The following is a 23,142-nucleotide window of genomic DNA, read 5'->3' as shown; positions in this document are numbered from 1 at the left end:
GGATGGCATTGACCCAACGCGACTAGACGCTGTGGCGGTTTCGGCCCCGTATGTCCAAGAGCCTCAGCCCAACCGCGAAGCTGCTGCCGCGACGGCCGACTTGCCTCGAGATGGTAGGTCGGTCAGCGGCGTCCTCGAAGTCTGTCCGGGTCGAGACTGAAGCCTCATCCGCGCGCAGATGTAAATCACATGTGCCGTAATACCGAGCACGCATGTCGTGCCCCGGGGTGACGCCATAGAAACGGCAGCTGGTTATCGAGCGGGCGTCGATCAACGTCCACCTCGCAGCCGATTCGTTGCGTAGCCCGGTGGGAGACAACGGCCGAGGCCAGACGATGCGCAGCAACAAGACCAGGTCCAGTTGGCAACAAGCACATGGATGCCGCTTGAGTCAGATGCGGGCATCGCAGAGCAGAGGTAGGGCTGGACTGTGGCTCGAGACCACGTGACTTGATATCCCCGTGGCTGACCAGTGCACTGTGCGTGTTGCGCACGGTCCGTGTGGCCCACGCACGTGACTCGACTTGACGCAGTTTGTCACCGTGGTCGGTGGCCCGTCCAGAACCCGACTGGCTTCACCTCGACGTCGGCAACCGGTTTTCCGCAAGACAAACTTCATTGATTCAATCAGCACTTAGACCATCCATCGCGCTCGCTTGTTACCGTACGTCGTCTTGGGCGACCCTAGCCGCCCCGGTACCCACCTTCCGAGCTGCCCCCGAGCCTCGCGTCAAGGCCTTGGTGCAGGCTCAAAACCAGCTGACATCGTCTCTCTCCCTTCAGCCCTCCCGGCAGTCCGAGCTAGCCGCCCGCCCATCTGTTGCGCTGGTCCTCCACGACACGACTGCAGCCATCGGCGGACGTAAAACCAGATCCTACCGGCCGAGCTTTCGCCGTCCCTACCTCGTCATCGCCGTGCCCAACTCTCCCTGTCGATGGGCCCGTGATAACGCCCCCTCCGTCTGCGGCCCTCACGATTGCACATGCAGCGGTTGCCGTCGCCCCTCGACCCATGCGAAGACGCGAGCTCCATCCTCTGTCCCTCCTTTCGAGCTCCACGCGAGGCGCACGTCGACCAGGCCCTGACTGCCCGCCATCGAACCCACTTTCCAGCCTCCCCCCACTTCCGTCAGGCAGGAGATAGATGCCGGCCCGGCCGCGACGCAGTGGCTCGACGACCGCGAAGACGACTCCTCCTAGCCCCAACGCGTTACGGACTTGACGCCGCCGGCCCTCCTTCGCCTCCGCCGCACCTACTACCGCCACCATTACCACCGGCTGGCCCTTACGCGCGATAGACGACGCCCTCATGTACTCCCAGAACCATCAGCAGGGGCACAATGCCCGGCTGAATGGGGCGGGACGCGGGATGCCCAGCCTGCTGTACAACTACCAGCAGCACCCCCAGCACCAGCACCCGTCTCAGCCTCAGCAGCATCATGGCCTGCAGCATGACCACGGCATGCCGAGCTCCAATGGCCTCAATCACCACTCCACCTTCGCCTCTGGCGTCATGTCCGGCTCCAACGCGTTCGGGGCCGGCGGCATGCCCAACGGACACTCGGCCGCGGCGCGCGGCGCGCAGGGCCCCCCTAACGAGATGTGGCAAGAGCAGCTGCGGATGCATAAGGAGGCCGAGCGCGCCCACTCGGCCATGACTGACCAGCAACAGCCCCACTACTACGCCCGCCTCAAGGCGTCAGAGAATCGTGGCATAGGCGGGCCGCCGCCTTCCACGGTCAAGACACAGGCGGACGGCGAGAATGAGGCGGACGACCGGCGGCGGCCGTATAATCTTGAGCGCGAGGCACGTCGGCAGGACTGGCACAACATGGACATGAGCGGCCAGGGCCTCCGCAACCTCGCCCCAGAGCTGTTCCGCTACCAATTTCTGAGCGAGCTCTACATCGCCTCGAATAAGCTCATGCGATTGCCCAAGGAGATTGGAGAGCTGCGGCAGCTTCGCCATCTGGACGCCTCGTACAACCAGATCTCGGAGCTGCCCCCGGAGCTCGGCATGTGCACGTATCTTAAGCAGCTCCTGCTTTTCAACAACCAAATATCGGAACTACCCTTCGAGCTCGGATCGTTGCACCTGCTCGATATGCTCGGCGTCGAGGGAAACCCTTTAGAACCTAATCTCAAGCAGGAGATCGTGGAAAAGGGCACCAAGAGCATCATCAACGCCCTGCGAGAAGGAGCGCCGAGTAAGTTCAACCTTCGACCGTTTGCGGCCTGTTGGCCCGTGACTCCTGCTAACGTCTGGTCAGTGCCCCCGCCTCCGACCCCGCGCAAGGAGATTGTGATCCAGGAGGACGTGTCACAAAATCTCGAGCGGGTCAAGGTATTTTCGTGGAACGTGTTGTGCGACAAGTATGCAACGGCCTCGACGTATGGCTACACGCCGACACGCGCACTCAACTGGGAGTACCGCAAGAGCTGCATTCTGGAGGAGCTGCGGCTGCGCGATGCCGACTTTCTCGCGCTCCAAGAAGTTTCAACCGACGCCTTCAAGGAGGATCTCAGCCCCGCACTGGCACAGATGGACTACAAGGGCGTCCACTGGCCCAAATCGCGCGCGCGGACCATGTCGGAGAAGGACGCGCAGACTGTCGACGGGTGCGCCATGTTCTACAAGGGTAGCAAGTACATCTTGCTGGACAAGCAGCTTATTGAGTTTGCATCCATTGCCATCAACCGACCGGACATGAAGAACCAGCACGACGTCTTCAACCGTGTCATGCCCAAGGACAACATCGCTATCATCTGTTTCCTCGAGTCGCGGCTGACGGGCGCTCGCCTGATACTCGTCAATGTGCACCTTACGTGGGACTCGGCGCTTGCGGACGTCAAGGTTATCCAGACGGGTATTCTGATGGAGCACGTAACCAAGCTGGCGGAAAAGTACGCCCGATGGGCGCCGGTTAAGGACAAGAAGATGATAACAGTGCCAGGGGGCGACGATGGCGATCCGCCGCCGCCGCCGCAGGCGGAGCCCGGCCCGAGCCAGGAGTACCGATCCAACACGGAGATTCCGCTGCTCGTGTGCGGCGACTTCAACTCAACCGAGGACTCGTCCGTGTACGAGCTCATGTCTATGGGCCGAGTACCGCCGGACCACCTGGAGCTCAGCAACTACCACTACGGTAGCTTCACGCGCGACGGCATCGAGCACCCCTTCAGCCTACGGGACGCATACGCGCACATCAAGGGCACCGCCGACGAGCTGCCCTTTACCAACTACACCCCGGGCTTCGTCGATGTCATTGATTACATCTGGTACTCAACCAACACGCTCGAGGTGGTGGACCTCCTGGGCCCGCCTGACGCGGCGTACCTGAAGCGCATGCCGGCCTTCCCCAACTGGCACTTCCCCGCCGACCATATCCAGATCATGGCCGAGTTCATCATCAAGGGCCGCAAGGAGAAGAAGCAGCAGCAGCAGCAGCAGCCAGCGGAGCGCGACTCGGGCAGCGGTTCCGGGACGCCGCGGGCCTGAGGGGGGGTAGGATGGTGTTGGATCCTTTTGCCGCAATCTGGATGTAGTTTTGGGTCTTGCAAATGGAGTTATCGGATCTTGCAACACAGCGGACGGGGCGGGGATGGGGCTTGTGGGAATGTAAATGGGCCGAAGGGGAAGCGGACTGTACTGTTTAGGAGTTGTCAATTGTCAGCCTTGCTCGTCTGGGACCGAGTGCCATTCTTGTCGCGATTGCCACTTGCCGAAGCTGCCGCTGTCGCCTGCCCACTACTACTGTCGGTGTGTAGCGATCCTGCCCCATGTCCGCCATCTCGTCCCATGTTATGACTTTGCCACGCGGACATGGCCAAGCCCAGTCCACTTCGCCATTGTCTTCCTTGCCACCCGTATCGCTATTGTCTTGGGGAGCATTGCACAGTCCAGCGCAGTCTTGCGTCGATGCAATCGCCAAACCGCCCTTGGAATCGCTCTTCACATCATTCATATCAGCGAAGCAGCAGCGGGCATCTGGCAGCCATATCACAAGAGAAGAATCTTTAGAGCCGTCACCATGGCGACAGCAGTCTCGACCCTTCCTGTTGCCGACAACCCGTCCTGCTTTTTCGATGCACTGCCTACGGATGTCATCCTCACAATCCTTACGAGTCTCAACAGTCTGGGAGCCGTCGAAAACGTCCTGAGAGCCTCGCGCCACGCCCGCAGAGTCTACCTCGAGTCCCAAGCATGGATCATCAAGAAGCTTTGCAAGACGTGCGTCTACCCGGCCAACATGGACGTGGCGTTCATCACGCTGGCCATGCTGCGCATCCACCCATCTGATATTGGACGCACGATAGACCTGTTCTCCCAGGTAACAGACGCCCCGTGGGTAGTCGTCGATCAGTTTCTGGACCGAAAGACGCTGCAGCTGGAATTCCTCAGGCTGGCCGACCACGTCAACCAACTCGCCGAAGTGTACGCCAGGGCCCACAATCCGGAGTGGTTCTGGCGGCAGCTTGCTCTCAAGTTCAACAGATGCTGGCCCAGGCGGAATGGCCCCTCTCCATTGCGGTTCAATCCCGAGCAGGTCGCCATGCGGACGGAGGTGGCCACGCAGGTGTGGCGCATCACCGAGGGCATCGGCCTCGAGGCTCTACCCAAAGTCAGGCACTCCCCGGAGATGCTCCAACTCATACAACGCTCCTTCTGGACCCGCGAGTTGTCTGTCCGCGGCAGCCTGCTCACGGGACGGCTTAAGGCGCTAGGGGAGCCCATCTCGGACCTGGGGATGTGGTTCGAAGACGAGGCCATCAGCAGCGGCGTGAACCGCTTCCTGCGGCTGCTGACGGGCGCGGCCCAGCACTTGGCCGACGTCAACTCGGGCAAGGACCTGACGCTCGTCTACCCACACGCGCGTGAGCAGCTGTGGGAGCAAAGCTGGCTGCTCGGCTCTCGGCTGTGGGCACGCATGGTGCGGTGGCCGCGGCCGCTCATTACCACGGATCAGATCGACTCCGTCATCGGCCTCTGCGACGAAGCCATGGCAAAGTACGTCGACGACGCCGACGGGACGCCCTGGTACTTTGAATCCCCCGGCATGTCCACTCTGTTCGTCAGGCGGCTCGCGGACGGGAGGATGAAGCGGCCGCTGGAGCACATGCGAGGGGTGTTTTTCAACGCCGTCGTGCAGAACAGGCTGGTGATGGACGTTGAGGACTGGCGTGAGCTGGACAGCGGCTCAGCTGAGTAGATCTCTGCCCCGTACGTCGAGCCTGCCGAGTACATGTCGTCGGGAGGGCTGTACTCGGTCCATACTGTGGACGATCTTGAGTTGCTCGTGGCTGAGGGCTACGGCTCGGACTCGGATGAAGGGGAGGACACGAAGGATGGTGCCGAGGAGGGCTCGGGGGTGGACACGGAGTCGGACGGCATTGCAGGATCGGAGCAAGAGTCGTTGTGAACTGGAGACGTGGGAGGGAGGCAGTGTAAAGGGAATCCTCTCGCCACATGGGCACATTGGCTCGACATAAGGTCGGCCGCTTGCCGCCTGGCATGGCTGTGGACGGCACACAGCTTCTGACGCGATTTTGATGGCAGATCGAGCAAATGAGCTCTGGGCGGCGGTGGTAATTGGAAGAAGCGATGGTACACTTGATGGACGGCCATGTCGCACAGCGCAATATCCCAGACAGAAGCAAATGTAAAGCATAATCAATCATGGGCTTGAGGCGCGCCTAGAGCTCCTCTTGCAGCCACTCGGCCTTGGGCCGCACGAGGTGGAAGCGCTCCTGGCGGCCGTACACCCACTCGAAGCTCCCCTCGCCGTCCCCCTCGCCGTCGACCCAGTAGACGTCCTCCTCGAGGGGGAAGGACAGCGTGGCGTTGCGCTCGGGGACGTAGTGCCGGGCCATGAGCTCGATGCTGTACCAGGTGCGTGGGAGGAGCGGCAGGTCGCCCAGCACGGGGACCTTGTCTTGGAGGTTGGTCATGCCTGGGAGGAGTAGTAGTAGCAAGAGTTAGCCCGGCGCCCTTGTGCTCCTGTCGCGGTGCGTGCGTGTGTAGATGTGTGCGTGTGCCTGCTCGCCCCTGTCTCCTCTCTGTCTCTGTCCGTGACCGCATAGGGGAGAGAGAAAGAGAGGAAAGAGACTCACCGATGACGGTCCCCGCGGAGTGGCCCCAGTCGCCGATGGAGTGGCAGTAAATCTTGCCGTCGATGCCCGCCTCGGCCATCTCGGCGCGTATCGCGCGCAGGATCTCGTTGCCGGTGCGGCCGGGCCGCATGTGGCGGCGCGTCATGTCCTGCAGCCGGTTCCCCTTGCGCAGGCCGGCGCGCAGGCCCGCGGGGACGCCGGACTCGCCGGGCCGCAGCACGTAGCCGAGGTGCTGGGTGTCGGTGTTGAGGCCCATGGTGGTGACGCCAAAGTCGACGTGCAGGAGGTCGCCGTAGGTGATGGGCTCGTCCTTGAGCGCGTCGGCAACGTCGTCGCTGCTACTACTGCTGCTATAATGGGGGCCAGCTGATGCTGCCACGGGCCACTCGGGGTCGCGGATGACCGTCAGGTCGGGCTGGAACCAGGTCGTGTAGTTGAGGGCCTGGATCTGCTCGCGCATCCACCACTCGACGTCGCGCGGCGTGGTGCGCCCCGGGGTGATGACGCGCTCGCTGAAGCCCGTCGCGATGATGGCCCACGCCGTCTCCTGCATGCGCCGGTACCAGACAAGCCGGGAGCCGTCGCTGCGGAGGCTATTGTTGCTGCTGCTACTGCTGTCATCACCGCCCACGTCCTGCGTGCCAATGTACTCGACCGCCAGCATGGGCTCGACGACGAGCCGCGACGCCCACGCGGGGCCCAGCGCCGCCGTGATCGCGTCCCGCTCGCCGGCGTGCAGGCCCGACGAGAAGGCAATCTCGGGGTGCGCGTCGACGGCGATCCTGGCGGGCTGGTGCGCCTCGAGCACGGCGAGGAGCTCCTCCCACAGGCGCGGCGTGTTGTCGACCCAGGTGTACTCGCGCCGTGAGCTACTGCTGCTGCTGGCCGTGTCACCATCCGACGACTCGTTGCCCGCGGCGGGGGCGGCCAGAAAGAGCTGCGTGGTGCGCCGCCGCGCCGAAAACTGCGTCGCCGACTTGAGGCTCCAGAAGACCGTCTCCTCGGCGTACTCGCGCTGGCTTATCTGCAGGCGGTTTCGTCAGCCAAGGGTCCCCTCGCGCGTGGACATAGACGTGACGAGGAGAGGAAGAGGAAGAGGAAGAGGAGGAAGAAGAAGAAATAGGAGAGGAAGGAGAGGAAGAGGGGCGCAAAACGCCTCCTCGGAGCGGCGACGGACCAGCCAGGCGTCGACCTTGTGCTTGCGGAGGAGGGCCGGGATGGCGGCGCGGCGCGCGGCGGCCCATTCGTCCTGCAGCACGGCTTGGTCGCGCAGCGACGGGAGGAGTTGATACGACGGCGGCGGCGTCGTGGCGGCTGCTGCACTCGCGGCGGCGGCCAAGGTGGCAATGAGCGACAGTCGCATTGTGATCTGAGGCGATTTACGGGTGTGAGTTGGACGGGGCTCGATGGCGGCCGGGGCGGGAGACGGAGGCCATGATAGATACCTTATTGTGCCGGGCCGGGTGAATTGGTGAGGGGGGTACCGTATCCGGGCTCGGGCGCAGCGGGAGGGAGGGAGGGAGAGAGGAAGTGGGCAGGTCAGCACAAGCTCCTGGCCCCTCGAGTCGCTCCGTCATTGTTCGTCATGGGACGTAGCAGTGGTGGTTGGTATATGTGTCTATGGTCTATAAAACAGGCTCGGTCTACATATAAGCGAGGTATGTGCGCGCGCGAGAACTAGTTTAGTTGAGCAGGATGTCGTAGCCGTCCTTGGTGATGCGCACCTCCTCCGCCCCGTACCCGTACTTGCGCCGGATCAGCTCAAAGATGATGAGACCCGCGCTCGTGCTCGGCACCTGCCGGATCGCGTTCCACCAGAAGCCCCGGTACAGCCAGCGGCCCAGCGCCGTGCCCTCCGAGGCGGCCTCGGCGGCGCAGCCCGCCCACGTCTCCTGATAGGCGCGGTAGTAGGCCCGCATCATCCTCCACCGCCAGCGCGGCCGCTCCGCCCCGGGCCCCGACGCGCGGTACCGCCGCGCCTTCTCGTCCAGGTCCTCGAGGTGGTCCCAGTGCTTGACCTGGAAGTGCGTCAGCGGGTGCAGGACCAGCTGCTGCGCCAGGGAAGCGCTCGCGCCGGCGCAGAGCAGGAACATGGGCTCGATGGCGTAGTGCGGGCGGATCATGGTGCGCTTTTCTCCATTGTCGTCGTTGTCGTCGCTATCGTCACTGTCGTCGCCGCCGCGGGTCGAGGTCGCGGGCGCGGGCCGCTTCGAGGCGAGCACATCGACCACGTCCTGCCCCAGGCCGCCGTAGTACCACGTCACGAAGCGGTAGTAGCCCTGCGCCTTGACGTACTCAAAGGCGCTGAAGAAGATGGCGCTCCCCAGGCTGTCCTTGGCGAGTGACAGCCCCCAGCCGGCAAAGACGCCGCGGAGGCCAATCTCGCGCAGCTTCTCGGCCCCGAAAGTCCACATGCTGCGCGGGCGGCCGCTGCCGTCGCTGGGCATCAGGTCGCGATGATCGTAGCGCGCCTGCAAGGCATCGAGCGGCGCGGCCAGGACGCTCTGCAGGCCGCCGGCGAGCAGACCGGCGACAAAGGTATGCTGGGGCGACGGCGGCGGGTAGACGCGGCGGCTGGCCTTTGCGCTGCCCTCGTGCAGGCGTCCGAGGATCTGCAGGTAGCTGGTGTAGAGGACGGCGCCGACGCCGACGTTGGCGATGAGCGGAGGCAGGATCTGGTGAGGCACGACGCTCCAGCCCTGGTAGCGGATGGCCGAGGTCAGGACGCCGGGCGTCGTGCCTCGCAGCCAGAGCCAGGCGTGGCGGGCAAAGACGGACGTCCGCGAGGGCGCCGACGAGGAGGAGGATGCGGCGTCGGCGGCCAGCGCACGAAGCATGCGTTCCGTCTGGGCATTGTGCAGGGTGCGAGCGTACGCGAGGTAGTCGACGCGGGTGCGGAAGAAGGCCTTTGCGGGCGCGCGAAAGTAAAAGGCCACGAGCTGCGCGCTGAGGGCCCGCACGCCGGCGGCGGAGGCGGCCGTTGCGGCGTCGCTGCGCGGGGCGCGGTCGGGGAGGTCTGCCGCGGGCACGACGGGCAGGACGCCGTAGCGGGAGTCGGGGACGGCGCCGGCCACGTCATTGCGGCCGATGGTCATGACTCCGGCATCGTGGGGGGAGACCGCGACGACGGAGGGAGGATGCCGAGGAGGGCGCCGCCGGTCGAGGGGGGAGTTTGAGGATTGGGCGGCGGTAGGGGTTTGGCGATTTGGCGATTTGGCGATGGTGTTGCGATCTGGGATTGGGAGTTAGGCGCCCAGCAGAAGGCCATGCGCGGGCGCTGACTAAATTTTCTGCCACAGCGGGTGACAGCGGGCGACAGTGGGTGAGCTGCTGTTACTACGGATGTTCCATTTCACCCGTGGGCTGTCTGAATCTCAAGCACCTGCACCTCTCTCACCACGGATCACTCGTCGCGCATCAGCGACTCATGTCGCTTATTATTTATGCTCGGCCCAGACGCGGCTGCGTGGCTCGTCCTCGTACATGTCACGTATGGTCGAGTCGCATCCTCTGCCACCAAAAAGCTGCAAAACACCCCGTGAACACACTAATAAACACCAATCTTGGACGCCCCGCGTGAACCGTCCGCCTGACACCTCGCTCGCTTACCGCAAACCCTCACTACCAAGGTGCCTCCTTACTCACGACTCGCCAACACGCCGCCGCCGCCAATGCGTCCGCCGCCGTAGCGACTCCTCCTCCACCTCGTCAGGCCATCGCCATCGACTGAGCCACGTCCTCGGGCAGCTGTCGCCATCGGCTCGTGTACACCCTCCCGTTCTTCATGACCGCCAGCACGTTCTGCTGCGGCCGCGCCAGTACCGACACGTCCTCGAGCGGGTTCGCGTCGAGCACCAGCAGGTCCGCGGCGAAGCCCGCCTCGACCTGGCCGAGGAAGTCGTCCTGCCTGAGCAGCCGCGCCGCCGTCACCGTGGCGCCCCGCAGCACCTCGGCGGCGTCGAGCGCCCGTGCCCGGATCTCGAACTCGCGGCTCTGCTCCTCCTGTAGCGGCCCCAGTAGGTCCGACCCGTGGCAGATGCTGACGCCTGCGTCGTGCGCCATGCGCAGCGAGGCGACCCCCCGGGCGAGCACCTCGCGGTTCTTGTCCCGGTTGACGGGCGGCAGGAAGTCGGCGTACTTGTCCTCGCTCATGGCTTGGTACGTGATGAGCGTGGGCACGAGCCAGACGTCGTGGTCCGCCATGAACTTGGCCGTCTCCTCGTCGATGAGGTTGCCGTGCTCGATGCAGCGGACGCCGTTGTCGACGGCGTGCCGGATCGCCTTTGGCGTGTACGCGTGCGCCGTCACGTAGGTGCCGTACGAGTCGGCCACCTCGCAAATGGCCCGGATCTCGTCGGCGGTGAACTGCGTGTTGTCTAGCCTGTCGGTGGGCGAGGCCACCCCGCCGCCCACCATGATCTTGATAAAGTCGGCCCCCGTGCGGATCTGGTGGCGAGCCGCCTGGATGCACGCCGGCACGCCGTCGATGACCTGCGTCAGCAGCGTGTCGGCGCCGCCGCCGCAGCACTGCTGGTGCGCCTGGTGCGGCCCGCGGGCGTCGCCGTGCCCGCCCGTCTGCGAGAGTGCCTTGTTGGAGATGACGAGCCGCGGGCCGGGGAACACGTCGTCGTCGATGGCCTCCTTGAGGGCCAGCGTCGCGCCGCCCGTGTCACGCACCGTCGTGAAGCCGCGGCTCAGCATCTGCGCGCACAAGAAGGGCTGGCGAAAGTACGAGACGGCCGGGTCCGACGGGAACGCGCTCGCGGCGAGGCTCGCGTTGCCGGCCACGGCGCTCAGGTGGACATGGCAGTCGATGAGCCCTGGGCACAGGAACTTGCCGTCGAGGTCGACGACGACGTCGTGGGACCCCGCCCCGATGCGTTCGCCCACGGCCTGTATGAGGCCATCGGCCAGCCTGACCGTCTGCTTCCGCACGACACCCTCGACCGTGTCGACGACGTTGGCGTTCTTGAAGAGGTACGACGTCTGCGGGGGCAACATCCACGGCTTGATGAGCCGGGCCGGGGTGCCGGCAGCACTGGGAACCTGCGTCGCCATGGTGGGCTCTGCTCTCCGCAGTGTCATGGTGCAGCCCCGATAGCGGTGATGCCTCGAGGACGTCGTATGTATACGAAGTACACAGGTATGCCGTTGGGCCACCACTGCAGGGCGGGGTTTGTGACAGCACGACGTAACGCAGGCGGGCACCTTGTGCGAGACGATGTACAAAGCGACTTGGTAGTAGCTACATCTGCATCCTCGCAGTACCTAAGGTACTAAAGTTAGTACTGGTTAGTAGTTAGTGGCCGAGCATCGCTCTCCGCACCCGGTCGGCTGCGGTACCCGTCTCTCTCTGACCATCTGCCTGGGAAACAAGTTCGGCTTCGTTCCATGGCGAACTGTGTGAATAACTCCTCTGCCACTGCACCGGAAACATTGCAAGTATTAACTGCTGTTACTGTACCTCATCGTAGAAGCTACGCGAAATGGTAAGTATGCTATTACCCCACGGCGGCCCCTAGCCTCCCATATCCCGTACCGTATAAACTCGCGAAATTCGGCACTGCCCCACTTCTCAAGTGAAACCCATATGACAAGGGATTTATTGGCTCAACTCTCCCAAGAACACGATTAGCGAGATGATTTCAATGACATGCGGGTGACGGATGCCTTTTCTGAGGTAAGTGCCTGCCATGAACCCTGACCTCCCGCTGTGGGGCAGTGCCGAATTTCGCGAGTTTATACGGTATTCATTATCGTATTTTCGTGTTTTCGTGTTTTCGTATTATCAACTACAGTAACTTAATATCATATGTAAAGAACTTGCTTTTTCTTGCTACGTAATGAGGGGAATAAAACCTGTTTTTGGTACATAAAAATGCCTCACGTATTCATTATCGTCTTTTCGTGTTTTCGTGTTTTCGTGTTTTCGTAAATGCCTTACGATAATTGCCGAAGATTGAGGAAGATGTAGCTAATTAGGAATACTGGAAAGTCACCGAGATCAGTAGTTAAAGTTAGATAGCTATATAGGACGTCAGAATTCCGCTACATTAAGTAAAGAAAAAAAAACCTTCCATAGCTCTCATCAAGGACTTCATCAGACATTACATTCAATATATATCCATCTTTATAATCAACTATATAATTTATCCATTAAGCTAACGCCCTACCCGCCCCCTTACGACTAAGATGATGCGTTATTCAACCTTCGTTGTGGCTCTCATGACTGCAGTCCAGGGGCGCATGTGGCTGGACATCGGTTACGGGGAGGACCCGACTTCTCTTAGAGCCCAGGGCCCATGCGATTGCGTTAATAGCGATGTGAACATAAACAGGGGGCTGAAGACGGTGGGATTCCTTTGTTTCCCAGCAGGAGAGGGTAACCCTCTAGGCATGACATGCTTCACCTCCTTGTACATGGCGACATGCGGGGGCGCCTTTAACTATGGATACACGGAAGTCAATTCGGCAGGACAGGGCGAGTGCAGGTGCGTACTTGAACATTGCTAGGGCATTTATGCTGAGGTGGTTGGTTATAGAGGCGCACATAGCTCTCATCAAGGACTTCATCAGACATCGCATTCAATACACTTCCATCTTATGGTCAACCATACTGTCATCGGTTTTACACGTCACTTTCCCCCGTTGCTTGCCGCCGCCCATCAGACGAACCTCGACGTCGTCGACGACCAGCCCCCCGCCTTGGCCATCCGTCGCAGCGCGTCGTCGGCCCTCCGCGCCCCCTCGATGCTGCGTCGCAGGATCGTCAGCTGCCCGTCGTCGAGCGGCCTCGCCGGCGCGCCCGCCATGCAGCTCATGTTCTGCTTGGTCGCGCCCTTGTCCCACCTGCCGTCGAGCATCCAGTCCGTCGGCACCTCGTACGCCTCCGGGTCCGCCAGCTTGTTCTTGAGCAGGCTGCCGTTGTACCACAGCAGGCGGTCGTCGTCGTCTGTGTGCGCGATGACGAAGCTGCACACCCGTACATCTTGTTCTTCTTCTTCTTCTTCTTCTTCCTTGCCTTCGTCCCGACTGCTGCTGCTACTGCCGTCGCTACCGCCCTCGCTCGTCTCGTTCTTGGCCGTCGTCGTCATCGTCGTCGTCGTCGTCGTCGTCGTCTTCTGCCGTCGCCACCCTATCATCGAGCCGTAGTGACCCTCAAACTCGAAGCCCGACCCGGCCAGCTCCAGCCCCAGCCACCACGTCTCCTTGTCGCCGTACGTAAGCTTGTACGAAACCTCGTTGCGCACGTCGCGCGTGTTCTGCCACGCCGCGTGCAGCAGGCCCGCGAGCACCTCGGTCCGCGCCTTGTCCGCGACCACGACCCCCGAGTCGCACTCCTCGGCGTAGTCGTCGGTCCACACGAGCGATCGGTTGAGCGCCGCCGACGCCGGCTCCCGGACCTGCTCGCGCCACCACCTGTGCCGCTCCGCGAAGGCGTGCTGCCAGAGGAGCCGGTCGTGGAAGAGGTACGCCCCCGTCGAGGCGAACCCCCGCTGCTGGAAGAGCACCTGCGGCGGCTGCAGGAACACGGCGTCGGCGTCCACGAGGATCGCTTGCTCGAACCGGGACGCGAGCAGCCCGAACGGCTTGATGGCCCAGCCGCCGGCCAGCAGGCTCAGCGTGTCGTCGGCGAACACGGACAGCACGTTGAGGAACCCGATGTTGCCCGTGGTGTCCAGCGCCGCGAGGGCATCGCGCCGTTGCTCGTCGAGGTCGATGTCGCCGGCGTAGACGATCTCGATGGGGAGCTGGCACTCGAGCACCTCGCGCAGTGCCATGACGAGGTGGCCCGCGTAGCGCAAGTTGCCGTACCCGACGGGTATGACGATGCCTTGCCCGCCACCCCTGAAGCGGGCGCGGAGGTCGGCCAGGGGCGTCGAGCTGCGGGGCCGCGAGGGCGACGACTTGAGGAACGGGAAGAGGGCCGCGGCGGCTCGCTCCGACGCCGCGAGGAGGCGACGCTTCGTGCGTGCCGGCTCGGCCTGGTCCGCGACGTGCAGCCAGTGGCCGAGCGTCCGCGCCCGTTGCCCGACGAGCCAGAACTGGTCCTTGTAGGGCGGCTGGATGGCTGTCTTTTCAAAGTACCTCGCCGTGGCCGTCACATTGTCGATGTCGATGCCAATCGGGATGCGGCTCTCGTAGAGGAGCACGTCATCGGCGAGGTCGCGGATCGTCGCGGAGAAGGAGAGGCAGAGGACGATGGCGATGAGGACGGCCACGAAGCGCGGCCTGCACGCAGGATGGGCTGTCGTCCACCGCACACGTCTCGCCAACATGACTCGGCTTTTTACATGTCCCGTCTTGAAGATTCAAGGACAATAGGGAGAAGTAAGGAGAGCTCTTTTCTGGTCGGATTGGGGCGGGATGCCCCCGTCAGCACTGAGTCCGGGCCGGGGGTTACCCACAGGTGGGCATGATGGAATCACATCCCGTCAAGATCCCTGCCGCTGAGCCGCTGCGGCCGCACCGCGCGTGGTGGTGGGAACTAACTACGGGGCGTTGCATCCCGGCCGGCATTTCTGACATCGAATCGTGTCGCGGCTGTGCCTGGGCGGGCCGTAGGTTGTTGGCGCTGAGGCTTGCCCGATCGACGCGCGTCCGTCTTTGTGTGGCGGTGGAGTTTGTACACTGACGCCAGACCTCTCATACGAACGCAAACGCATGACCAGTTAGCTCCCGTTGCGGGCCGATCGAGGTCTGCCATGTGACCATGATGAAACGAGGGGAGTTCATTCGCAGAATCCGTCGTGGATTTGCCGTGTGTGCTGTGCTGGGGGCGTTGCGATCTTTTCCATTTCTCATTGCGCCCAGCTTCGAAAGACATATACTTCGTACTGTACGAAGTACTCGACTTCACCACAAGCCCGCCAGCTCATTACTCAGCTTCCCATCTCCCCAGCCGCTCCGCGTAGCCGTCCGTTCCCTCGTCCGCGCGCTCGACCCCGAGGCCGCCGAGCTGGACCTCCCGGCCGAGGCCCTCCAAGGCGCGCACGTTAAGTGGCAGCAAGCTCACGTTGCGGCGGTACGCCTCGAGGGCGCGGGCCTTTCGCTCCGGCGGGAGCTTGTCGAAGACGCTGAGCGGCGGCCCGTAGATGACGTTGAAGACGAAGACGCCGCACGTCGAGCAATGCACCAGGCCGCCCCATTTGCGCCCCGTCTCCTCCGCCCCGAGGCCAAAGTACTCGAAGGCGTGTTCGTCTTTGCCGCGCGTGCGGACCTGGTCCTTGGTCGGGTACGCGCCGACGTAGGCGTTCTACAAAAAAGGTGAGCGTCGCGATGCACGTGGCCCACGGGCTGAGATGGATGACGGACGGATGGATGGAAGGATGGAAGGATGGGTAGGGTGATGTGGGTGGAAAGGGTGAGTGGATGGGTTGTTGGCTCGACCTACACGCACGCATGAGCTGCAGTTGTCCTCCTTGACTTGCTGCTCGGATAGAGGCGCCAGGAGCTCTGCCCGGACGTTTCCGCAGTGGCACGCAAAGACGTGCTGCGCAGGCGGCTCGCCCGTCGCGGCGACGATGCGTCCTTCATCCTCTGTGTCGACGATCGTGACGTTTGTTCTGCCAACAAAAGTCTCCGTCAGTCTCATGCAAGCCACCGCCATTCACTGGGACGGCGGGCGGCGGATGTTCTTGCTTGCTTGTCTTACTCGAGCTCGAACGGGTTCACGCCCTGTATCGCCCGGACGTTGACGAGAAACTGCCCTCGCAACGGCCCGGCCGTGTGCTCGCCCGTCACGCCCGTGCCGCAGTGGCCGCAGAACTGGCACGTAACTCTGTCAGAACTCGGGATCCGCTGGGTCTGCCTGCCTGCCTGACTGCCATGAGGCGCCTCGCGATGGGGGCACCCACCCACCCGCATACCAACTAACTAGTTACTCACCTTGTCGCGGAGGGCCTTGGACGAATACTCGACGAGCCGCCCGTCGTCGCGCACCACGCGGAAACTGCTGCCCTCGTCAGGCGGCGCCACCACCCAGAGGTACCCCTTCTTGGCGCAAAGCGTGCAGCCGCAGGCCGTCGCCGACGTGATCTCCTCCGGTAGCGACAGCTCGTAGCGGTAGCGGCCGCAGTGGCAGTTGCCGCGATAGACAACCCGTGTCGTGGCCATGGCTGCGCCAGGTGGTACTAACGGAGGAGAGAACGGGGTCGATCCGATTCGAGTCGGATACCACGCATACTGTACTTTCGACCTTGGCCTGGCAGCTGCGGGGATGAAGGACCAGGTCGGTCGGCTTCGGCCACGCCAACCCCAATGTCAGAGTAGTAGTACTTTTTAGAACAGGTAGGTATTAACTACAGTACTACTACTAGGTAAGACGTACCTAGTAGTCATCCTGACCGAGACCGCACCCGTTAGACTAAAACGGGGGCTATACCCGACACTTAAGCACGGCATCGGTATAACCTCGACCGTCCTCATGCCACGGGGAACGGGTCGCGCCTTGCGCCTTCTTCGTGCCCCCGATGCCCGAGGCGTGCAATGCCGACCCGCTGTTTCGAGACTGTTCCTTCACATGCACGGCTACGGCATCGTCTTCACCGCACACGGAATGTATTTGAATGTGCTGTCCCGGCTCATCTACCCAGAAATGTCCGTCTATATCGCCAACCCTTCTTCGCAATGAAGCTGTACATGCTCGCTCTGGCACTCGGCGCCACGGCCTGTGCGCCGTCGCTTGTCCTCGATGGTGCAGACGAAGATCGCTTCAATGCCCCCCATGTGCCCTTTACCGTCAGATCTCCCTGCGCTAAGCTGGGCGATGAGCACGCCGTCTTCATCCGCGGCGACTTCGGTGCCGCACCCCACTCAGCCATGGGCACGCTGCTCAACACGACCGTCTCGCGCAACGCCATCGTTGTTCCCGGCCTCCAACCCGGCCGACGGATCGTGACAGTTGTCGCCACCGACACCCGAGGGTACCCAATCATGCAAAACTTTGTGCTCCGCTTCGGTTCGGATCGTTCCGCGCAGCATGAGGTCTTCCAGGCCAAGAGAGTCGAGCCGAGCCGAGCCGCATGCGACTGCGGCAGCTGTCAAGATTGCCCCGGCAGACCCGTTTGCGAGCCGAATTGCCAGGTCCCGGCACAGTCGTGCGACTTTTACACCAACTGCGCCGAGGACACGCTCCACTGCGGTTCTGGAGGCTATCCTATCCGGTACGGGGCCAAGAACTGCGGTCGCTTCGCACACAACCTCGACGGCTTCTCGCCTTCGGGCCAAGCCTGGATCTGGAGCGTCATGACGTGCCTGCAGTGGGCCCTGGTCGAGCCCGTCGGTCGTTGCGGCGCGACCTGCCAGGTCATCGAGGACGCCGCATTCGAGTCGCACCCCGCGTGCTATGTCAACAGCGGTGTATGCGGCCTGCCGTACCGGGACTTGGTGGAGATTGTTGTGACGGTAAACAGCGATCTGTTCGCCGGGCCGGCACTGAAGCAGATTTTCAAGACGACCGCGGGGTGCGCCGCGCATTATGACCGCGAGCTGGGTGCGAAAATCGCCGAGCTGGAAGACGAGGTTCACTCCAAGCCGAGCCGCGGGCCCGTCGTCCATGCTGAGATTGTCCTCCTTCGGGGCGTGAAAAAGATGATCGGCAGTTTTGCAGCTTGATAGACTAGCAGGTCGAATGAAAGAGCCCTCCGACCAATGTCGTTCCAGCCAAGCTGTTGTACATGGTCACCGCCTCGGGAGTGGCCGCAATGTGCACCGACACGTTCTTGTCCGCGAGATAGTCCAGCACGCCCGCGTCGACGCGAAGCTTGTTTTCGAAGCCACGCGAGAGCACAACCACCGTCGCCCCCTTTGTGATGAGCTCCTCGATGTCGGAGACCTGGATGCCCGGCCGGTGTCGCGTCCCCGTCTCACCCCAGTTCCACTCTCGGCCGCCGCCGGGCCAGAGCTTGAAGTCCTTGCCGTTGCCGACGTCCGGAATCTCCATGATGCCCCATGATAGCGCCTTGACCGTTGGAGACGTCATGTTTGTGTGTTTTTGCGGTGCGCCTGCGAGTGTGTGTGGTGTGATGATGATTTGTGATGTGATTGTGTTTTGGTTTTGGTTTGATTCGAATTACCTGGGCGGTGATGATGGTTAGGCGGGGTTTTAGGAGAGTTCTTGTCGCCTCTCTCGGCCGAACCTTTGTCCGCCGTCACGGGGAAAAAGGGCTGCTCAGCTCGTCACGCCGTCTGGTCCCGGCCATCAAGCCACTTGCTCATGTACGGTCCGTCCAGCCAGTACCCCAGCTTGGCGTAGTAACTGCGCACGCCGACGCCCGAGATGACGCTGATCTTGTCGCTGCCGTGCTCCTCCCGGGCGATGCGCTCTGCCTCCTCCATGAGCAGCGTGCCGAAGCCCTGGTGTTGGAACTTGCGCGGGTCGCGGGCGTGGATGGGCACCGCCGTGCCGTAGACGTGCAGCTCGCGAATCATGCTGGTCGGCTGTCCGACCAGCTCCTCGCGGTATGTGTACTTTTCCGTGCATTTGCGCAGCCGCAGCAGCGCCACCAAGATGTCCTGCTTGGGGTCTTCGTAGGCCAAAAACGTCTCCCAGCCGCCGTTGGCCGCGTAGTCGCGGCGCACCAGCTCGATCTGGTTCGGCCGGATCTTGTTCTTGACCTCGTTGACGCCCACCTCGCGCGTACGCACGTCGCGGCATGTCGTCCCAAAGTCCCTCATGCGCGCCAGCGCCAGCTCCCGCAGATTGCCGTTCTCGACGCCCGATGTCACTAGTGGCATGGGAATATCTCGCTGCACCCGGTAGATGCGCGTCCAAGGCGGGATAAGGGCGAGGATGCGCGCCACCAGGTCGATAAGCCCGTTAGGGGTGTAGTTCTGGTATCGGCCCGTACGCCACAGCTCGTACAGGCCCGTGCCGCGGATGACGAGCGTCGGGTAGATCTTGAGGCCGTCGGTTCGAAAGGCCGGGTTCTCAAAGTACTCGCGGAATTGGTCGACGTCGCGTTCCATGCCTACGTTGGGCAGGTCCGGCATCATGTGGCTGACCACCTTGAACCCGGCGTCCTTGGCCAGGCAAAAGGTCTCGGCCACGGCCGCCACCGTGTGCCCGCGGTTAGTGTCGCGCGCGACGTCCTCGTACAGCGACTGCACGCCAATTTCAAGGCGCGTGCAACCGTACCGCAGCATGTCGGAGAGGTGCGGCTGCAGGCAATAGTCGGGCCGTGTCTCGATGGTAATTCCCACGCACTTAACATTGCTCATCTCACCCGCCTCGACCGCCTCGTCAACCTTGGACGTCTGGTAGCCGCTGAGGGCGTTGTGTAGCTGCGAGATAAAGTCCTCGCGGTAGGCCTCGGGCAGCGACATGAAGGTGCCGCCCATGATGATGTACTCGACCTTGTCGACCGAGTGGCCGAGAGATTTGAGCTGATCGACCCGGCCGCGCGCCTGCTCGAACGGATCATACCGCGCGCGGATGGCCCGCATCGACGTCGGCTCGTACCCCGTGTACGACTGCGTGCTGTACTCGAAGTCGGAGTCGGGCCCACCGGGGCAGTACACGCAGATGTTGCCCGTGTAGGCAATGTGCGGGCACCGATGTGGCTTGCACATGACGGCGACGACGGCGATGCCAGACGAGGTTCCTGCAGGGCAGTTAGCCAGTTGCGCGGCGAGCCGGCTCGGGCGGGCCTCATACGGATGGGCTTGGCGATGAGCTTGTGCAAAATGTACTTTTTGTAGTGCTCGGGAATAGCGGCAATGATGGCCGTCAACGGTGGTATGTTTGTCAGCTTGTGTTTCTTGGACATCTTGGCGCGCAGGCTGTTGAGGTTGATGTCCCGCGAGGTGCGGCCGTCCTTGGTGGCCTCGTGGTCCTCGATGAGGGCGTTGGCCACGTCGGCGCAGCAGCGCAAGAAGCGCTCGCTCTCGGGCGCGAGATCGCCCTTGCGCCTGGTCGTCGTGACGGTCGCGGTAGCCATGGTTGCGACAGTTGGTGCAAGATGGCGGTCCTCGATGTTGCGTCCAGACTGCGAAGCTGTGCGCGGCGTAAGTCGGCGACCCGGGGCGGTGGATGCAATAACTAACTTAGTAACTTGAAGGCAGTTACAACAAATTCTTGGTGGGGCTGCCGGCCGCAGAGACTGGAAATTTGCGGCCAGGTTAATAAGGTACGTACCCCAGTAACCAGGGCGCGCCGCCTGACAAGGTGCCCGAGCTGGGCGGTCGGTCGGCGGTCGGTGAGGCGCCCGCGCCCAGCCCAGCCCGGCTCCAGTGCATGCATGGACCCGTGGTGTCGGAAAAAGACAGTTGCCGTGTCCGAGAGAACCCGAGTCGTCGCCAAAGCTCTCGATTTCGCGCAACCAAGCTCCGGACTCCAGCTCTCCAAACTCTGCCCTCCAGTCTACGCTGCATCGCGGCGTCTCGAGACGACAAATCTCCCCTCTCCTCCTCACGCTCGCCATGCAGGCTCTTCCCAGGACGGCGGCGCGCTCGGCCGCGTTGCGCCAGGCTGCCCGTCGCGCCTACAGCTCCTCCAACAGCCCCTACTCCAAGACGATCGAGAACCTGCGCATCAACGGCGACACCAAGGTCATCTTTCAGGGCTTCACTGGCAAGCAGGGAACGTGAGTTTTATAAATATCGTTTTGTGATGGACGTGCGGTGGTGCTGACAAGCCCAGCTTCCACGCCCAGCAGGCCATTGAATACGGTATGAACAAGTCTCGAGATGTTTCTTCAGCCGTCACTGACCTCTTCAGGAACCAAGGTCGTCGGCGGCACGAACCCCAAGAAGGCTGGCCAGTCGCATCTCAACCTGCCCGTCTTCAAGAACGTCTCTGATGCCGTCAAGGAGACCGGCGCGACTGCCACGGCCCTCTTCGTCCCGTGAGAGATCATCCTCCTCCCACGAAGCCAGCGACTTCTTCGACTGACATGATATAACAAAGTCCTCCCCTGGCCGCTGCCGGTATCGAAGAGGCCCTCGAGGCTGAGATTCCCCTCGTCGTCTGCATCACTGAGGGCATTCCGCAACACGGTTCGTGACCGAACCCTCTTGTCCCTCCAGCCTCAGACCCCTCCTTTGCTCACTCACTCGCCCCAGACATGGTGCGCATCACGTCGATGCTTAAGTCGCAGAGCAAGACCCGTCTCGTCGGCCCCAACTGCCCCGGCATTATCGCTCCCGGCCTATGCAAGATCGGAATCATGCCTGGCTTCATCCACAAGCGCGGCCGCATCGGTATCGTCTCTCGCTCTGGCACCCTGACCTACGAGGCTGTCAACCAGACTACCCAGGCCGGCCTGGGCCAGTCGCTCGTCGTTGGCATTGGCGGTGACCCCTTCAGCGGCACCAACTTCATTGACTGCCTCAAGGTCTTCACTGAAGATCCCGAGACGGACGGCATCATCATGATTGGCGAGATTGGTGGCTCCGCCGAGGAGGAAGCCGCCGAGTTCCTCAAGCAGGCCAACACGGTCGGCGGCGGCAAGCCTGTCGTTTCCTTCATCGCCGGTATTTCTGCCCCTCCCGGTCGCCGTATGGGTCACGCCGGCGCCATCGTTTCTGGCGGCAAGGGCGGCGCCGACTCCAAGATCAGCGCCCTCGAGGCCGCCGGCGTCATTGTTGAGCGCTCACCCGCTGGCCTCGGCAAGGCGTTGTACGACGAGTTTGTTCGTCGGGATCTTTTGTAATTTAGTCGATGGAGAGGTCGAGGCTCCCGTGTCGAGGCGCGCCGACGGCCGCTGACGGGCGCGGTGGCTGATTTGTTCCATTATCATACCGTAAGATAGACTGGCACCATGCCGAATGTACCAAATCGATCCGCACAGCCGGGCGATGTGCTGTTGGGGGACGCCAATCGTTGCACCCCAGTTCACTTGGTCGAATAGCGCCGGTTTGCGTGCGCTACGCAACTGATGCGGGCAGCTATCGTCGGCACTGCTATGGATTCACTCGGCATCAGACAGGGTACATGTATGCGCATGTCTTCGGCGTGAGGATGCTGCAATTTATCCATGTTATACCTATTCTGGCCTGCAGTCGACACAATCACCCCAAACCGAAACCAGTTCGTTCTGCCAACCATGCCCGCTCTCCTGTTGTGTTCCCCGTTTCCAATCCATATCTCTACCCTCCAGGTTCTGCCTTGAAGGGAGCCGTGCTCATTACACGGGTAAGCATTTTTTCTACTCCCGTCAGCGGCTCCGCCGTAAAATAGGTGAGCTTCCGGCTTGGGAACTTACCGCGAACGACCCGTACCCGACGATGCATTGCAGTTTGCCGCAACACTCCTAGTGTAACACGGCAGATCAGCAAACTTGGCCGGACAGGCTGTACGTGCAGAGGAGCCCTTACCTTGGTGTCATCGCAATGACGTCCCTTCTTCTACAGCAGTGCGATCGTGTCAACAGACGCCCACTCTTTATGCCTTCAACGCGTAACGTACAGTGCATGATTTTTCATCATGATGGTCCTCTGGGGCGGCCATAGCCAGACCGGCAAGGAAGAGTAGAGCCACGGTGAACTTCATGTTGATCGAGAAGGCGTACTGTAACAGATCTGGTTCAAGAAGAGAAGACGTGCGGGACTTTCGACAATGGTCGGCAACATGTAAATATATTTGAGGCGACGACGCCCCTTGACTCTTTGTTCCCGTCTACACCATGACCAAATCAGTACATAATGGAATTGTCAGCCTTGTCGTCCAGTGTCAAGCGTCGGCCAGCTACGGTCCTGTGCCGCGTCGGTTTACACTAGGGTCTTTCTTTTGTTGCATCTCAGCGCAGATGATTGCGCGAGGCAACCGGAGCCTTGGGCAACAGCGGGTTCCTGCTGCAAACGAGCTCGGCCTCTGACACTCGTCGGGCGTGGACACATACCCCCATTCGGCCCAGCATCAACGGATGACGACTTGCAAAGCGCGCATTTGGCCGCAGAACTCATTGCGTTTCGAAAATTCTGCACACGTCACCACCCTGCGGCTTGGTTGCGTAGACCATCGCCCCCGTGACCAGCGTTAGGGCACCGTGCTTCTTGAAAGGGGACCATGATCACCCGCCTTGGGCATCA

At 62.1% G+C, this 23,142-nt stretch overlaps 12 protein-coding genes across 12 annotated transcripts; 4 read left to right on the top strand and 8 right to left on the bottom strand.

Moving 5' to 3' along the window:
* Window positions 1–579: 579 nt before the first annotated feature.
* Window positions 580–3,676, top strand: CCR4 (Poly(A)-specific ribonuclease). Its single transcript, XM_047985436.1, has 3 exons — window positions 580–696; window positions 784–2,207; window positions 2,271–3,676. The coding sequence occupies exons 2-3, from the start codon at window positions 1,310–1,312 to the stop codon at window positions 3,497–3,499; spliced, it is 2,127 nt and encodes a 708-aa protein (XP_047841413.1). The 5' UTR covers window positions 580–696; window positions 784–1,309; the 3' UTR covers window positions 3,500–3,676.
* Window positions 3,677–3,773: 97 nt separating this feature from the next.
* Window positions 3,774–5,657, top strand: JDV02_004238 (uncharacterized protein). Its single transcript, XM_047985435.1, has one exon. It carries the CDS (start codon window positions 4,032–4,034, stop codon window positions 5,208–5,210), a length of 1,179 nt encoding a protein of 392 aa, XP_047841411.1. The 5' UTR covers window positions 3,774–4,031; the 3' UTR covers window positions 5,211–5,657.
* Window positions 5,309–5,626, bottom strand: JDV02_004237 (uncharacterized protein; the record flags this gene model as incomplete). Its single annotated transcript, XM_047985434.1, has 1 exon — window positions 5,309–5,626. One exon carries the CDS (start codon window positions 5,624–5,626, stop codon window positions 5,309–5,311), a length of 318 nt encoding a protein of 105 aa, XP_047841412.1.
* Window positions 5,658–5,694: 37 nt separating the features above from the next.
* Window positions 5,695–7,474, bottom strand: JDV02_004236 (uncharacterized protein; the record flags this gene model as incomplete). The annotated part of the gene is made up of 3 exons (XM_047985433.1): window positions 5,695–5,951; window positions 6,112–7,135; window positions 7,289–7,474. 3 exons carry the CDS (start codon window positions 7,472–7,474, stop codon window positions 5,695–5,697), a joined length of 1,467 nt encoding a protein of 488 aa, XP_047841410.1.
* Window positions 7,475–7,793: 319 nt separating this feature from the next.
* JDV02_004235 (uncharacterized protein) lies at window positions 7,794–9,206 on the bottom strand (the record flags this gene model as incomplete). The annotated part of the gene is made up of 1 exon (XM_047985432.1): window positions 7,794–9,206. One exon carries the CDS (start codon window positions 9,204–9,206, stop codon window positions 7,794–7,796), a length of 1,413 nt encoding a protein of 470 aa, XP_047841409.1.
* A 609-nt stretch (window positions 9,207–9,815) lies between these two features.
* On the bottom strand, window positions 9,816–11,358 carry JDV02_004234 (uncharacterized protein). Its single transcript, XM_047985431.1, has one exon. The coding sequence runs from the start codon at window positions 11,194–11,196 to the stop codon at window positions 9,820–9,822; it is 1,377 nt and encodes a 458-aa protein (XP_047841408.1). The 5' UTR covers window positions 11,197–11,358; the 3' UTR covers window positions 9,816–9,819.
* Window positions 11,359–12,603: 1,245 nt separating this feature from the next.
* On the bottom strand, window positions 12,604–14,420 carry JDV02_004233 (uncharacterized protein). The gene has a single exon (XM_047985430.1). It carries the CDS (start codon window positions 14,388–14,390, stop codon window positions 12,777–12,779), a length of 1,614 nt encoding a protein of 537 aa, XP_047841407.1. The 5' UTR covers window positions 14,391–14,420; the 3' UTR covers window positions 12,604–12,776.
* Window positions 14,421–14,989: 569 nt separating this feature from the next.
* On the bottom strand, window positions 14,990–16,227 carry JDV02_004232 (uncharacterized protein; the record flags this gene model as incomplete). The annotated part of the gene is made up of 4 exons (XM_047985429.1): window positions 14,990–15,367; window positions 15,506–15,677; window positions 15,767–15,879; window positions 16,000–16,227. 4 exons carry the CDS (start codon window positions 16,225–16,227, stop codon window positions 14,990–14,992), a joined length of 891 nt encoding a protein of 296 aa, XP_047841406.1.
* On the top strand, window positions 15,501–17,727 carry JDV02_004231 (uncharacterized protein; the record flags this gene model as incomplete). The annotated part of the gene is made up of 2 exons (XM_047985428.1): window positions 15,501–15,882; window positions 15,945–17,727. The coding sequence occupies exon 2, from the start codon at window positions 16,600–16,602 to the stop codon at window positions 17,725–17,727; it is 1,128 nt and encodes a 375-aa protein (XP_047841405.1). The 5' UTR covers window positions 15,501–15,882; window positions 15,945–16,599.
* A 4-nt stretch (window positions 17,728–17,731) lies between these two features.
* JDV02_004230 (uncharacterized protein) lies at window positions 17,732–18,094 on the bottom strand (the record flags this gene model as incomplete). The annotated part of the gene is made up of 1 exon (XM_047985427.1): window positions 17,732–18,094. One exon carries the CDS (start codon window positions 18,092–18,094, stop codon window positions 17,732–17,734), a length of 363 nt encoding a protein of 120 aa, XP_047841404.1.
* A 197-nt stretch (window positions 18,095–18,291) lies between these two features.
* Window positions 18,292–20,051, bottom strand: ELP3 (Histone acetyltransferase; the record flags this gene model as incomplete). The annotated part of the gene is made up of 2 exons (XM_047985426.1): window positions 18,292–19,715; window positions 19,769–20,051. The coding sequence occupies 2 exons, from the start codon at window positions 20,049–20,051 to the stop codon at window positions 18,292–18,294; spliced, it is 1,707 nt and encodes a 568-aa protein (XP_047841403.1).
* A 327-nt stretch (window positions 20,052–20,378) lies between these two features.
* Window positions 20,379–22,041, top strand: LSC1 (ligase of succinyl-coa). Its single transcript, XM_047985425.1, has 5 exons — window positions 20,379–20,696; window positions 20,753–20,781; window positions 20,831–20,957; window positions 21,020–21,108; window positions 21,175–22,041. The coding sequence occupies exons 1-5, from the start codon at window positions 20,533–20,535 to the stop codon at window positions 21,762–21,764; spliced, it is 999 nt and encodes a 332-aa protein (XP_047841402.1). The 5' UTR covers window positions 20,379–20,532; the 3' UTR covers window positions 21,765–22,041.
* Window positions 22,042–23,142: the final 1,101 nt, after the last annotated feature.

Source organism: Purpureocillium takamizusanense, chromosome 3, assembly GCF_022605165.1.
Source record: "Purpureocillium takamizusanense chromosome 3, complete sequence".
In the NCBI taxonomy this organism is placed as follows: Eukaryota; Fungi; Ascomycota; class Sordariomycetes; order Hypocreales; family Ophiocordycipitaceae; genus Purpureocillium; species Purpureocillium takamizusanense.
This window is presented reverse-complemented; position numbering and strand designations above follow the sequence as displayed.